This window comes from Aquarana catesbeiana, linkage group LG09 (assembly GCF_042186555.1).
Source record: "Aquarana catesbeiana isolate 2022-GZ linkage group LG09, ASM4218655v1, whole genome shotgun sequence".
Classification (NCBI taxonomy): domain Eukaryota; kingdom Metazoa; phylum Chordata; class Amphibia; order Anura; family Ranidae; genus Aquarana; species Aquarana catesbeiana.
The window spans coordinates 88,846,756-88,862,069 of record NC_133332.1 but is presented as its reverse complement, the minus strand read 5'-3'; the positions used below and the strand labels follow the sequence as shown (position 1 = coordinate 88,862,069).

General features: G+C 47.1%; 1 protein-coding gene across 1 annotated transcript; it reads left to right on the top strand.

Annotated features, from left to right (window-relative positions):
• The first annotated feature begins 567 nt into the window (after window positions 1–567).
• Window positions 568–3,094, top strand: LOC141107890 (heat shock 70 kDa protein-like). Its single transcript, XM_073598932.1, has one exon. The coding sequence runs from the start codon at window positions 954–956 to the stop codon at window positions 2,871–2,873; it is 1,920 nt and encodes a 639-aa protein (XP_073455033.1). The 5' UTR covers window positions 568–953; the 3' UTR covers window positions 2,874–3,094.
• The last annotated feature ends 12,220 nt before the right edge of the window (window positions 3,095–15,314 follow it).

The following is a 15,314-nucleotide window of genomic DNA, read 5'->3' as shown; positions in this document are numbered from 1 at the left end:
GTGCACCTACTGACACCTAGTGGTCGGATTGAAGTACTGCCTCTGCTGAGGACAAACTGATATTTCTCTACAATGATAAGACATAAGGATGAGGCGGCGTCACTGTATACCGAGAACTAATAACACACATAGATCAGGAGACCCGGATATAGGAGACAGGCCTGTCATTCGCGTCATAAATATTACACAATAAGCCTGAACTAAACTCAATGAACCCTGACCCTATAGGATTATTCATCATAGTACGTATAGCCAGCACCTCGTTCTGCTCAGGTCAATGACGGCTTAGTGAACGGCAGACAGACTAGCCTGGTGAATATCTACCACATAGAGGGAGTTCTCTATACTGCCTCTCTACACTCCTCCAGCACCGAACTTCAACCCCGCCCCCTCACAGCACTGATTGGCTGAGCTGTTGCCTGACTGACATCTCCATCTGGAACAGTCGCGAAGCTTCTCCTTGGCCCGCCCCCTCACAGCACTGATTGGCCGAGCCGTTGTTTGACTACCAGCCCCGTCTGGAACGCTCGCGAAGCTTCTCCTTTCCTATTGACGTAATTCACCAACCCGCCGCCTCTGATTGGACAGAGCTCTCTGGGATGGAAGCCTCGGGAAAGTTCTGCGGCTCGGGTGCCTCACGATTAGCTGGTTGTGCGGGGAACGCTCGGGAATTTTCGGGAAGGTTGCTAAGCGACGTAAGAAGCGTAGCGAGGACCGCTCTGCGATTGGCTGGAAGCGGCGTGACGTCCCCGCACAGGAGATGAATATATAGAAGTTTCGTAGAGCGGTGTGACAGTCTCTACAGAGTGTAATATCATCCATAGACTGGAGAGAAGAGTGCGGATACACAGCGTTCATATCACAGCCTGTGATCACTGAGAAGAATCCAGCAGAGAGAGGCCAGCAGCAGTCCAGCTCCTTCACTGCAAGACTTCATTATTACTTCCAGAGACATGGCACCTAAAGGAGTGGCGATTGGCATTGACCTGGGCACCACCTACTCCTGTGTGGGGGTTTTCCAGCATGGCAAGGTGGAGATCATCGCCAACGACCAGGGGAACCGCACCACCCCCAGCTACGTGGCCTTCACTGACACCGAGAGACTGATCGGAGATGCCGCCAAGAACCAGGTGGCTCTGAACCCCCAGAACACCATCTTTGATGCCAAGAGGCTGATTGGCCGGAAGTTTGATGATCTCATAGTGCAGTCTGACATGAAGCACTGGCCCTTCCAGGTGGTGAGCGAAGGAGGAAAGCCCAAGGTCAAAGTGGACTATAAGGGAGAGGTGAAGACCTTCTACCCTGAGGAGGTCTCCTCTATGGTGCTGCTGAAGATGAAAGAGACAGCAGAGGCGTACCTGGGCCACCCGGTCACCAACGCTGTTATCACCGTTCCAGCCTACTTCAATGACTCTCAGCGCCAGGCCACCAAGGATGCCGGGGTAATCGCTGGACTCAATGTGCTGAGAATCATCAATGAGCCAACAGCAGCAGCCATCGCCTATGGCCTGGACAAAGGGGGCTGTGGAGAGCGCAACATCCTCATCTTCGACCTGGGAGGTGGCACCTTCGATGTCTCCATCCTCACCATCGATGACGGCATCTTTGAGGTAAAAGCCACAGCGGGTGACACTCATCTGGGTGGGGAGGACTTTGATAATCGCATGGTTAACCATTTTGTTGAGGAATTCAAACGCAAGCACAAAAAGGACATTCATCAAAACAAGAGGGCCTTGAGGAGGCTGAGAACAGCCTGTGAGAGAGCCAAGCGCACCCTGTCCTCCAGCACCCAGGCAAGCATTGAAATTGATTCTCTTTATGAGGGCATTGACTTCTACACCTCCATCACCAGAGCCCGCTTTGAGGAACTGTGCGCTGATCTCTTCCGTGGTACCCTGGAGCCTGTTGAGAAGGCCCTGAGAGATTCCAAGCTGGACAAATCACAGATTCATGAAATTGTCCTGGTGGGGGGCTCTACACGTATTCCCAAAGTACAAAAACTGTTGCAGGACTTCTTCAATGGACGGGAACTCAACAAGAGCATCAACCCAGATGAAGCTGTGGCCTATGGGGCTGCTGTTCAAGGTGCTATCCTGATGGGAGATAAGTCAGAGAATGTGCAGGACCTGCTCCTACTAGATGTGGCTCCTCTTTCCTTGGGCCTGGAGACAGCCGGTGGTGTCATGACTGTCCTCATCAAACGTAATACAACCATTCCTACCAAGCAGACTCAGGTCTTCACCACCTATTCAGACAACCAGCCCGGCGTCCTCATTCAAGTGTATGAAGGAGAGCGAGCCATGACCAAAGACAACAACCTCCTAGGTAAATTTGAACTGAGTGGCATCCCCCCCGCTCCCCGAGGAGTGCCACAGATTGAAGTCACCTTCGATATTGATGCCAATGGCATCCTCAATGTATCAGCTGTGGACAAGAGTACTGGCAAACAAAACAAGATAACAATTACAAATGACAAAGGTCGTCTGAGCAAAGAGGAAATTGAGAATATGGTGCAAGATGCAGAGAAATACAAAGCTGATGATGAGGCACAACGAGAGAAAATTGCTGCCAAGAACTCTCTAGAATCTTATGCCTTCAACATTAAGAGCATGGTGGAAGATGAGAACATGAAAGGCAAGATAAGCGAGGAGGAGAAAAAGATCATCTCTGAGAAGTGCAAAGAGACCATTGCCTGGCTGGAGAACAACCAACTGGCAGAGAAAGATGAGTACACCCATAAGCAGAAGGATCTGGAAAAGGTGTGCCAATCCATCATCACCAAGCTGTACCAGGGAGGAATGCCAGGCTCTAGCTGTGGTGCTCAAGCCAGGCAAGGCACCAGCTCAGGACCTACAATTGAAGAAGTAGATTAAAAAGGACACTGTATTAAAAAGACTTGACTTTTACTGCACTGTTCTGTGTGCCAAGAATATAAGCTAAGGACTTTTGACACTAATTTTTAAAGACTTTTCCCACGGGTAGATATTCCTTATTTATGTTTACTGTTTTTTTAAGGTGTTTTTTTCACCTTATTTTGATACTTACATGTGTTCATGAATATGAACATGGCACACAAGTCACATGCAAGTGTTTATGGAAAGACGTTTTTTTGTAAGCTTTGTGATTTAATAAAATTATTTTTATATATATATAACCTTTGATGTGTCATTTGTACAAATTGTTTCTAGTGTTCGATTAAATACAAAACCATTTTAGTTTGCACAGGGGAGGGACAAGTATCCTGTCATCAAGAAAAAAAATATATATATTGGGAAAGGGGTTGAAAAAGCTTTTTTGGGGGGGGTTTCGCTGCTGTCTGTACCAGTGTCTTTTTTTACTTTAATTTATAATCTTGGTGTCAGTGGGATAAAAGGGGAAAGACAATCAACACAGGGGGCCCCCAGACAGCAGTAAAATCCTTTAAAAAATTATTGGCAGAGGGTAAGTTGTGTATGCACACCTTAAAAATTAACCTGTTTTGTGCATTTTTTTCTGTTTAAGGCCTCATGCACACTGGATGTTGTTAATGTGTCTGTTAGGAGTGTCTTTTTATCTGCCTCCAAATGCCCCTGCATGTTAGATTATGTGTTCTTGCACACATAAGCGTTTAGAGGCAGAAAAAACCCACAGGCAGCACGCCAAGGAGGGGAGGCATTTTGGCATTTCATTCCTGCTAGACGTGTATTATTAAAGTATTATTCTGGCAAATGAAAGTAACGCCCAAGTGACTGACATGCCTAAGCGCATTTACAAGCATCAAGCGTTTTTTTCTGCCAAAACACTGCTGCTAGGAGGAAAGGTGTCTAAGAGATATAGCAAAACATCTAGTGTGCATGCGGTCTAAAAAGAGAAGTATGGGATTTCAAAATAACAAACATACATACTTGCCTAAGTGGATGCAGCATCGGTCCCATACTGCATCGGTCCCCCTCCGCCTCTAAGGCTGGACATACATTACACAATTTTCTTGTACAAGTTTCCTTTAGATTTACCAAAACCACATAATATGAGGTCTAACCTAAACACTTTCAATTTGTATGCAATCGGGCAGGCCCTTGCCCTCTATAGTTCAAGGTAACTCTAAAGGAAATTGAACAAGAAAATTGTATAATGTATGGCTGAGAACTGAGCAATCAAAGACCACTGATCGATCGGTTCTCGGTCTTCACTGACTAGAAAGCCTTTAACTGTCAGTCACCGCTCTGTGCTCTTCTATCCAGCACTCACTGGACAGCTGGGCTGCGGAGGGGCTGGCTTATGCCCCATACACATGGTCGGATTTTCCGACGGAAAATGTGTGATAGGACCTTGTTGTCGGAAATTCCGACCGTGTGTAGGCTCCATCACACATTTTCCATCGGATTTTCCGACACACAAAGTTTGAGAGCAGGCTATAAAATTTATCGACAACAAAATCCGTTGTCGGAATTTCCGATTGTGTGTACACAAATCCGACGCACAAAGTGCCACGCATGCTCAGAATAAATAAAGAGATGAAAGCTATTGGCTACTGCCCCGTTTAGAGTCCCGACATACGTGTTTTACGTCACCGCGTTCGGAACGATCGGATTTTCCGACAACTTTGTGTGACCGTGTGTATGCAAGACAAGTTTGAGCCAACATCCGTCGGAAAAAATCCTAGGATTTTGTTGTCGGAATGTCCGATCAATGTCCGACCGTGTGTACGGGGCATTAGTCTGCCAGCAGGTCACCGAGAGGCTAAGCCAGCTGCCCGTCCAGGCATCTGGGTGTCGGGACCCCTCCACAGCCTGGACCAGCTGAGTAACATTAATCGCTAGCACAGTGGTTATCAACTCCGGTCCTCAGGACCCACTAACAGGCCAGAATTTAAGTATTACCTTGGGGAGATGCAGACTAGAGTACTGCAATCACTGAGCAGCAAATGATATCACCTGTGATGTATTTTAGTTATCTTGCAAACCTGGCCTGTTAGTGGGTCCCGAGGACAGGAGTTGAGAACTACTGCGCTAGTAGAATGTAGCCCACTGTTGGCTGAATCTGGGTCACGGGAGTACAGAACTAAGTGCAGTCCTGTGACCCACAGGAGAAGTAGAGCAAAAAGAACTTTGGACCTACTTATTTAATAAAATATCAAAAGCACTTTCAATATGTGCTGAATAGAGAAAAAAAAAACGTTGATCCTTCCAGAATTCACAGTTTTGAAGGCCATAAAATGCCAAGATGGCACAACCCCCCCCCCCAAATTACCCTATTTTGGAAAGTAGACACCCCAAGCTATTTGCTGAGAGGCATGGTGAGTATTTTGCAGCTCTCATTTGTTTTTGAAAATGAAGAACGAAAAGAAAAATGTATTTTTTTTTCTTTTTTCAATTTTCCAAACTTTGTGACAAAAAGCGAGATCTGCAAAATACTCACCATACCTCTCAGCAAATAGCTTGGAGTGTCTACTTTCCAAAAAGGGGTAATTTGGGGGGGGGGGGGGTTGTGCCATCTGGGCATTCCATGGCCTCCAAAACTGTGATAGGTAGTGAGGAATGAAATAAAAAATTTACACCCTTAGAAAGCCTGAAGGCGGTGCTTGGTTTTTGGGGTCCCGTACGCGGCTAGGCTCCCAAAAAGTCTCACATGTGGTATCCCCGTACTCAGGAGAAGCAACAGAATGTATTTTGGAGTGTAATTTCACATATGCCCATGGCATGTTTGAGCAATATATCATTTAGTGACAACTTTGTTCCCAAAAAAAAAAAAAAAATTGTCTTTTTCCCACAACTTGTGTCAAAATATAAAATATTCCATGGACTCGACATGCCTTTCAGCAAATAGCTTGGGGTGTAAAAATGGTGTCATTTGGGGGGGGTTGAACTGTCCTGGCAGGGGCGTAACTACCACCATAGCGACCCATGCGGGTGCTATGGGGCCCGCAGCCGAGTGGGGCCCAGTGAGGATAAGAGCACCGCTGGCACAGTCTCCCAGCCAGGGGAAGAAAGAGGAAAGGAAGAGGCGAGCTGTCCGTATCAGCAGAGAGCTGATATGCCCGATGTAAGAGCTTTCATTAGAACTTCCAGTGTTCCCGGGGCTCACGTCACATAGCTCCACCTTTTGGCCCGGTGCCTTTGATAGACAGAATGCCGATCCAATGCGGGACATGTGACGTCATCAAAGGCGTCGGGCCAAGAGGTGGGGCTATGTGACGATGAGCCCCGGGAAGACGGGAAATTCAAATGAAAGCTATTACAGCGGGCAATCCCGCTCTCTGCTCATCCGGGTGGCTTGCCTCTTCCTCTGCATAGGTGGGGCTGTATGGGGCAAAGGCAAACCAGGCTGTACTAGGCACAGGTCATGCTGTATTGGGCACAGGTCACGCTGCATTGGGCACAGGTCACGCTGTATGTGGCACAGGTCACGCTGCATTGACACTAGGGCAGCTGTGGGGGGGGCTGTTTGCAGGGGGGCCCCATACAACATTTTGCTATGGGGCCCTGCTATTTCTAGTTACGCCCCTGTGTCCTGGCATTTTATGCACAACATTTAGAAGCTTATGTCACACATCACCCAATCTTCTAACCACTTTACATGAAAAAATAATTTTTTTTGCAAGAAAATTACTCTGAACCCCCAAACATTATATATTTTTTTTTAAAGCAAAGGCCCTACAGATTAAAATGGTGGGTGTTTCATTTTTTCTTTTCACACAGTATTTGCGCAGCGATTTTTCAAACGCATTTTTTTTTGGAAAAAACACACTTTTTTAATTTTAATGCACTAAAACACACTATATTACCCAAATGTTTGAGGAAATAAAAAAGATAATCTTAGGCCGAGTACATGGATACCAAACACGACGTGCTTTAAAATTGTGCACAAACGTGCAGCGGCGACAAACTACATACATTTAACACAGCCTTTAAATGCCTTTACAGGTTACCACTTTAGATTTACAGAGGAGGTCTACTGCTAAAATTACTGCCCTCGATCTGACCTTCGCGGTGATACCTCACATGCATGGTGCAATTGCTGTTTACATATGATGCCAGACCGATGCTTGCGTTTGCCTTTGCGCAAGAGCAGGGGGGGCAGGGGTGCTTTTTTTTTTTTTCTAATTATTTATTTTGCTTTTTGTTTTTATTTTTAAACTGTTCCTTCCATTTATATTTTTTTTTATCATTTTTATTGTTATCTCAGGGAATGTAAATATCCCCTATGATAGCAACAGGTAGTGACAGGTACTCTTTTTTGAAAAAATTGGGGTCTATTAGACCCTAGATCTCTCCTCTGCCCTCAAAGCATCTGACCACACCAAAATCGGAGTGATAAAATGCTTTCCCAATTTCCCAATGGCGCTGTTTATATCCGGCAAAATCAAAGTCATGAAATGCTCGTAGCTTCTGATTTTTTAGTCCATAGAGATTATTGGAGCCATTCTGGTCTCTGATCAGCTCTATGGTCAGCTGGCGGAACCACCGGCTGAATTCTCAGATTCCCTGTTGGGACAGGAGAGCCAGAGAAAACCATGGAAGCTAATTAGCCGCTAGGATTGCTTTTACATAAAAGCCGACCACTGGCTGAAAAGAATGATACCAAGATGATACCTAAACCTGCAGGCATAATTCTGGTATATCCAAAGTCCCAGCAACATACCAGTATGTTGCTGGTCCTTGTTGGGCATATATTGTAATCTTTTTTTTCATGCAGCCTGTGGGCTGAACGGAAAAAAGAGATTGATCGATGGGTATGCCCACCATTAGAATACCTCCCTTCATCCACCCACTTCTAACGCATACATGCACCATTTATATATGACGAAGCATAGGGGCATCCGCCCCAAAAGTTAGGAGCAAATCGCTCCTCTGCCCCTGCTGCCCCCATGCTTCGGCATATATGCTCTTCTTTTTAATTGTGGTGATGAAATCACCTCCGACAGCGCTGGAGTCACGGCTTTATGTATCGTGGGAGCAAACGATGTTGCTGTCAAGATAAATAAATCTGCGCTGCAGCTGAATGGCGTACCTGAAAACAAAAAAATGGTTAACAATAAAACACAGTAAACAGTAAAGTATTAAAAAATTACATACCTGAAAAGCAAACATGATAAAACATAATAACAATAAAACATTGCAGAATAGAATACAGTAAAAAAGAGTAGAACAATGGAGAGAGAGAATAGAGAGAGAGAGAGAGAGAGAGAGAGAAAGAACAATAAAATGACAACTATTTTTGTTTTTTTTTTATTTTATATTTTTTGTGTATTTTTTTTTTTTTCTTTACACTTTTATTTGTAACTGTAATGGTTCAGTTCCAGGTTCGGGTCTCTCAAAATGTGATGGCATCTTGGGAAACCCTGTGAAAGTGTGCCTAGTCTGTGCAATGCTGTACCCTACGCTAATACTCAACTAGTGTATGGTAGCGCTCAAAACATTCACCAATGCAAAGACCAGGATTGTCAGGACAGGAGGGACAATAATAGCAGGTGTCACGTCTATATTCGCACTTTCTACAGACACAACATCTTCTTTGGGGGGCTCGTTGGGTACGGGTACTCGGGAGGACATAAGGAAAATGCCTCTCATGCAGCCGGCTTACAGCATTTGGATTGGGAAGGTGAGGTGGAGCACCCCCTGGAAACAGAAGGGCTCTGACGATCTCTTCCTGGAATTTAAGGAAGGATCCAGTCCGTCCTGAAGCTCTGTATAGCACATGAGCGTTCAGCAAAGCCAATTGAAATACGTATACAGACACTTTTTTATACCAGCGTCTGGCCTTACAGGCAACTAGGTACGGCGCCAAAAACTGATCGTTGAGGTCCACCCCACCCATATTTTGTTTATATTCGTGGACACAGAGGGGTTTCACCAGAACACCAGTTGTTGTAGTAATTTGGACTTTCGTGTCTGCATGAAGGGAGGTAAGAACGAAAACATTCTTGTTATCCCTCCACTTCATAGTGAGCAAGTTATTACACTTGAAGCAGGCTCTCTCCCCAAGCCTAAGACTGGAATCTACAAGCCGCTGGGGAAAGCCCCGGCGATTAGATCGCACGGTGCCACATGCTCCAATCTGATGATCAAACAAGTGACTAAAAAGTGGCACGCTCGTGTAATAATTGTCCACGTACAAGTGGTACCCCTTTCTGAATAAGGGACATCAAGTCCCACACAATCTTGCCAGCACTTCCTATGTAGTCAGGGCAGGTTAACGGCTCTACGTGACTATCTCTTCCCTCGTAAACCATAAATCTACATGTATAGCCTGTGGCCCTGTCACAGAGCTTATACATCTTGACTCCGTATCTGGCATGCTTGCTGGGAAGATACTCTTTGAATGACAAGCGGCCAGAAAACCTAATCAGGGACTCATCAGCGCAGACAACTTGATGGTGAGTAAACAAGTCTGCAAAATGTTGGTTGAAGTGGATTACGAGGGGCCGAATTTTGTAGAGCCCCGATCGTATCCAGGGTCTCCACGAGGACGACAGAGTTCATTGTTGTTGAAGTGCATGAACCACAAGATCTGCTCGTATCGTGACCTGGTCATGGAAGCAGGGAACATGGGCATATGGTGTGTTGGGTCAGTGGACCAATATGACCGCAACTCACTCTTTTTAGTTATGCCCATGTTGAGGGAAAGGCCCAGAAACATCTTAAATTCGGAAACCGTAATTGGTTTTGAATCTCTGACAAGGAAGGACTGGGGATTAGTGGAGATTTATTGACCAGCATACAAATAGCTTTGGTCCACAATAGATCTTCAGTGAAAAACAGCGAATAAAAATCAAGTGACGTAAAATCAACTGTTTCCACCTGAATTCCGGGTTGGCCAGTGAATGGGGAAGTACGGGTGCTGCAGAAGTGGTGGGTTCCCAATTAGGATTGGCGAATGCAGAAGAAAGGGCACTATGGGCTCGACTGGCCTGTCTTTGTCTTCTTGGTGGCAGCGGGACACTACTTGTGCTTGCCACCTCGCCAGCTTGAACTGCACTTATGGGACTCGCCACGTCACCAAGTGTTACTGCAGTGCTGGATGTACGACCAGGTTGTACTAGGCCGCTGGTGCTTGCCAGTTCACCAGAAGGAATAGCGGCGCTAGTACTTCTCTGCTCCATACGAGAGCCCTGCAGTTCTTGCACCTCAACAGCAGAAGAAGATTGGGGTCTGGTACGCTAGACCTTGGCAGGAACCACAACTCCGTCGTCAGAGCTATCTGTCATGGAGCCGCTGCTGTCTACAGGTTCGTATTCTGAGCCTGAATCTGACAGATGAGTGACTTCCTCTTCACTATCTGTCATGCTCAGAAACGTGTAGGCCTCTTCACTACTGTACCTTCGATTTGCCATTTTGGGCTCTAAATTTAGTGGTACACTAGTGAGATTTACAGGTAAAAAAGCTCCTGACTGTCAGCGACTGTATCAAAATGCTACCAAAAAAACTGTTAACGATCGCAGGGATCAGGCCTGACTCTGCGAACGCTGCAGTTATGTGTGTTGTGTTTTGTAAATGACACTGATCGATCAATACTGCACTTGGGTGGGCTGGGCTGGGCTGGGCTGGGCTGGGCGGAGGGGCAAAACGCAGGTGCTAGCAGGTATCTGGGCTGATCCCGCTAACACTGCGTTTTTGGGAACCCTAAACTGCTGGGGACGCTAGTATAGATCTGATCAGATCAGATATTAATCCATTCAGATACTATACCACTAAGGGAGGTGTATGCTGCGTGCGTGGGTGTTAGCGGTACTGGCACTAACCTGAAGCTACCTGGGGCAATGCAGACCCTATCTGACCCTAAAACCCAACTTATATCACCTGTCGGGCGATCAGGGGGTTAAACCTTTATTAGGTAATAAACAGCGGGTGCCCTGACACTATAAAAAACAAACTAACTAACCAGCGTCACCCATAACAGTTATATGGTGATCACTGGTGAAAGGGTTAACTAGGGGGCAATCAGGGGGTTAAAACCTTTATTGGGTAGTATACGGGGGTACCTGACACTATAAAAACCTGATGCTGAACCTAAATACTCACCTGGCTAACTAGCGTCACCTGTGACACTAATACAGCGATCAGAAAAAAGATCGCTTAGTGACACTGGCGACAGGGGTTAACTGGGGGGTGATCAAGGGGTTAAACAGTTATTAGGGTTGCTGCACAGATGTCAGTGCAAATCGCACCCCGAAGTCGCCAAAAGTAGTAAGGAAACTATTTTTGGGAATTGGTGCGGCACACTGATTTGGATGGTGCCAGCAATTGCTGACGATTTGGCATGCGCTTTGACATGTCAAAGCGCATGCCAAATTGCTCCAATGAGAATCAGGGCTCAAGAGAAAGAGAAGTAGGGGGTGAGTAAGGGCCCGTTCACACCAAAATGCAGTGTGGGAGAGCCGCGTTCCCATGCATCTGCCCTTGCGATCTGTTGCAGGGGTTAACGACACCCCAAACGCAGGTTGCAAATGCATTATGTTTGCCTACACCGCATCGCATGGTACAAAAGTTGCCGCACATTTAAAAAACGAATGCATGCACTACTTTTGTTGTGATTTCAGCCCATTCAAAATCAATGGGTCTAAAATTGCACAGCACTGAACTGCATGTGAAGCGCACAGGAACCGCACATCGGTTCATGCTTCATCCAGCGACATCCCATGGGAGAAAGAGCAGCCCAAATCTTGCAGGAGGCAGCTCTTACCCTGGACTGTTGGGTCTACTTACAAGATTTAAACCGCTGTGTATTTTATTTTTTTTCTGGAACCTGCAAGGTAAAGCCATATTCATCGCATACTAGCACATTATGTGAAAGTTACCTGAGGACGAAGCCCATCCAGAGGTGAGCTGTCACTGCTGACAAGACGTCCATCTTCACTCGTCTTCCTTTCGGTTTTGCAGACTCCGGCTGTGTGAGTGACCGGAGCCGCAATGATGTCACTCCCGTGCATGTGCACAGGAGCCACTGTTTATGGCACAGGATTCTAAAGGAATGGCCCGGGTGGTCGTTCCTTCAGAGCGCATGCACCGGTGACGTCATCAGCAGCATGTACAGTAAATATCTCTTAAACGATGCACATTTAGGAGATATTTACAGTACCTATAGGTAAGCCTTATTATAGACTTACCTATAGGTACAAATTATACATGGGAGTTTACACCCACTTTAAGGTAATCACTGTTCCCCAGAAATTTCCATGGAGGGATAGTAATATCACTCCATGCGATACAGAAGATTGGGGCTAGGTAAGAATATAATCCAAATTTTTTCAGGTACATCTTTGCAATACTATGAGACAGCAATGAGTTTGGGAGGAAAGGGGGTGGGTCAAACCTTATAGACAGACCTTGAATTGTTCTGCAGAGTCTGCTTTAATCCCCAGGAATAGAGATGGGCTCGGGTGTGTTTCGAAATGATCGCGCCTGGAAGCCGACACTACACACCACAAATCACAGGCACTGTGACATTTCCTGATCTGTGCAGCTGCGGACCGGGAAATGTCTCACTGCCTGTGATTAGCGGTGAGCAGTGCTGGCTTCCTGGAGGGATCGGGAACGTGGAATTTTGGACACGCCGGAGCCCATCACTACCCAGGAAGATATAAATATATCTATATCACTTTAGACAAATAAAAGACAAAAATGAACTCATTCCTAAATGCTTTTTTTTTTTTCTAATAAAAGCAATGTAAGTTCCTGAATTTGACTTGGTATCAGTCTCTTTGAGGCCTTGTATGGCAGAGCGCAGATTGGGAGAAGCAGTACACGGGGCCAATCAGTTAATCTGTTTTACTAGCAGGGCCGCCGTACACATGTAAGGGGCCCAAACGTTTCAAGGGACCCGAGCCCCGGCTCCAGGAGGGGGCGGTATAAATGCCCATTCGCCTGTGTACACTGTCCCTGAGCCTGGACCATGTCAGCAGACAGCAGCTCGTAATCCCTGGCAGGAGACAGACTGCCCTCTTGTTTCTCCCTAATCTCTGGACAGGCGACTCCTGCAGAATAACGGCAGAGCTCCAGATGAGAAAGTAAGTGCAGGCAACAGGAGTGTGACTCTGCAATGTCAGTGGAAGGAGCCGGTACTGGTCACCCTGGGACGCCTGCTGCATACTCAGCCCTGCAAAGCATTCCAGACCTCCCCTCAGCCCCTGTCAGCAGAGTGCAGAGCCGGGGTCCTACGGGAGGATAACGAGCATGTGGGGAAGAAGCAGTTGGCTTTGAGAGAAAGATGTTGTGCTTCCCAATCATTCTGGTCAGTGCTGGCATCCAGGGGAGGCTGAACTCCATCTATGACATCCTGCTGGACGCTTTAAGCAGGATATGTGCTGGGCAGAGCTTCTCCAGTGCTGACCCACAAACAGGGAGTGATTGTTGCCTTGGAATGTCCAAATTATGTCCATATTATACATAATATGTAATATATTGGATAGACTGGAAGTGAGGGGAAATCTCAGTAAATTGCTGGCTATATCCCCACTGAGATTTCCCCTCACTTCCTGTCTTGGTGTCACCAAGAATGGGGGAGGAGGAGGACATTGGAGGGGGGGGGGGGGGTGTGACTGGAGGAGGACATGGGATGGAGGAGGAGGAGGACATGGAATGGAGGAGGAGAACATGGGATGGGACTGGAGGAGGAGGACATGGGATGGTACTGGAGGAGGAGGACATGGGATGGGACTGGAGGAGGAGGAGGACATGGGATGGGACTGGAGGAGGAGGAGGACATGGGATGGAGAAGGAGGAGGAGGAGGACATGGAATGGAGAAGGAGGAGGAGGAGGACATGGGATGGAGAAGGAGGAGGACAAGGGATGGGACAGGTGGAGAAGGAAGACATGGGATGTGGGGATGGGACTGGAGGAAGAGGACATGGAATGAAGGAGAAGAAGCACATGGGATGGGGGAATGGGACAGGAGAAGTAGAAGGACATGAGATGGAGGCAGAGGAGGATGACGACATGGGATGGAGGGGGTGGGAATGGAAGGAGGAGGACATAGGATGAGACTTGGTGGGGCGGCCAGTGAGTGGATTGAGTGGGACGGCGAGTGGGCAGGCCCTGGGGAATGTTGATGGTCAGGCCTAGGCCTAAAGCTGTGTATGGGGCCCCAAGATTTCTAATGGCTGTCCTGGTTACAAAGAACATATTCATAGCCGGCTGATGAGGTCCTTCAGTGCACTGCTTATACCTTCAGTGTCCTGACACAGGGTGGGGGTTGGAAGCAGACCAGTAAGTGTTAAAGTAATATTAAAAGCATAGCAAGTAGCTTGCAATGGGGGCACCCAAAGCAGGCTCGCTCCTGAGCTGCTACTCTGCATGTCTTATTCACACACAGAGCAGAGGCTCGGCCCCGTCCCTCTCTCTTCTTATTGGCTCACAGGCTGTGATTGACTCAGGTAAGTATTGGGGGGGGGGGGGGGTTGCTGCACAGAGAAGATGTTTTATCTTCATACATAGAATGCTTGCAGGTAAAAAAAAAAAAAAAACCTGCTGTCCTTCTATGAGGTGTGAGGATCAGAAGGATCCTTTATCAGATAAAACAACCACCATACTTGTAATATATTTGGGTATTTAGCTGGAGTGCAGCTTTACCAATCTCATCCCAATATGAAGATATAACTGGCTTTAGATATACTGTACAGTATTTCTTACCATTGTGCACCTACTGCCACCTAGTGGTCGGATTGAAGTACTGCCTCTGCTGAGGACAAACTGATATTTCTCTACAATGATAAGACATAAGGATGAGGCGGAGTCACTGTATCCCGAGAACTAATAACACACATAGATCAGGAGACCCGGATATAGGAGACAGGCCTGTCATTCGCGTCATAAAAATTACACAATAAGCCTGAACTAAACTCAATGAACCCTGACCCTATAGGATTATTCATCATAGTACGTATAGCCAGCACCTCGTTCTGCTCAGGTCAATGACGGCTTAGTGAACGGCAGACAGACTAGCCTGGTGAATATCTACCACATAGAGGGAGTTCTCTATACTGCCTCTCTACACTCCTCCAGCACCGAACTTCAACCCCGCCCCCTCACAGCACTGATTGGCTGAGCTGTTGCCTGACTGACATCTCCATCTGGAATAGTCGCGAAGCTTCTCCTTAGCCCGCCCCCTCACAGCACTGATTGGCCGAGCCGTTGTCTGATTAACAGCCACGTCTGGAACGCTCGCGAAGCTTCTCCTTTCCTATTGACGTAATTCACCAACCCACCGCCTCTGATTGGACAGAGTTCTCTGGGATGGAAGCCTCGGGAAAGTTCTGCGGCTCGGGTGCCTCACGATTGGCTGGTTGTGCGGGGAACGCTGCTAAGCGACGTAAGAAGCGTAGCGAGGACCGCTCTGC

Bases quoted from the DNA above. Each gene is read 5' to 3' on its own strand.
- LOC141107890 (XM_073598932.1), top strand. From the start codon at position 954: ATGGCACCTAAAGGAGTGGCGATTGGCATTGACCTGGGCACCACCTAC.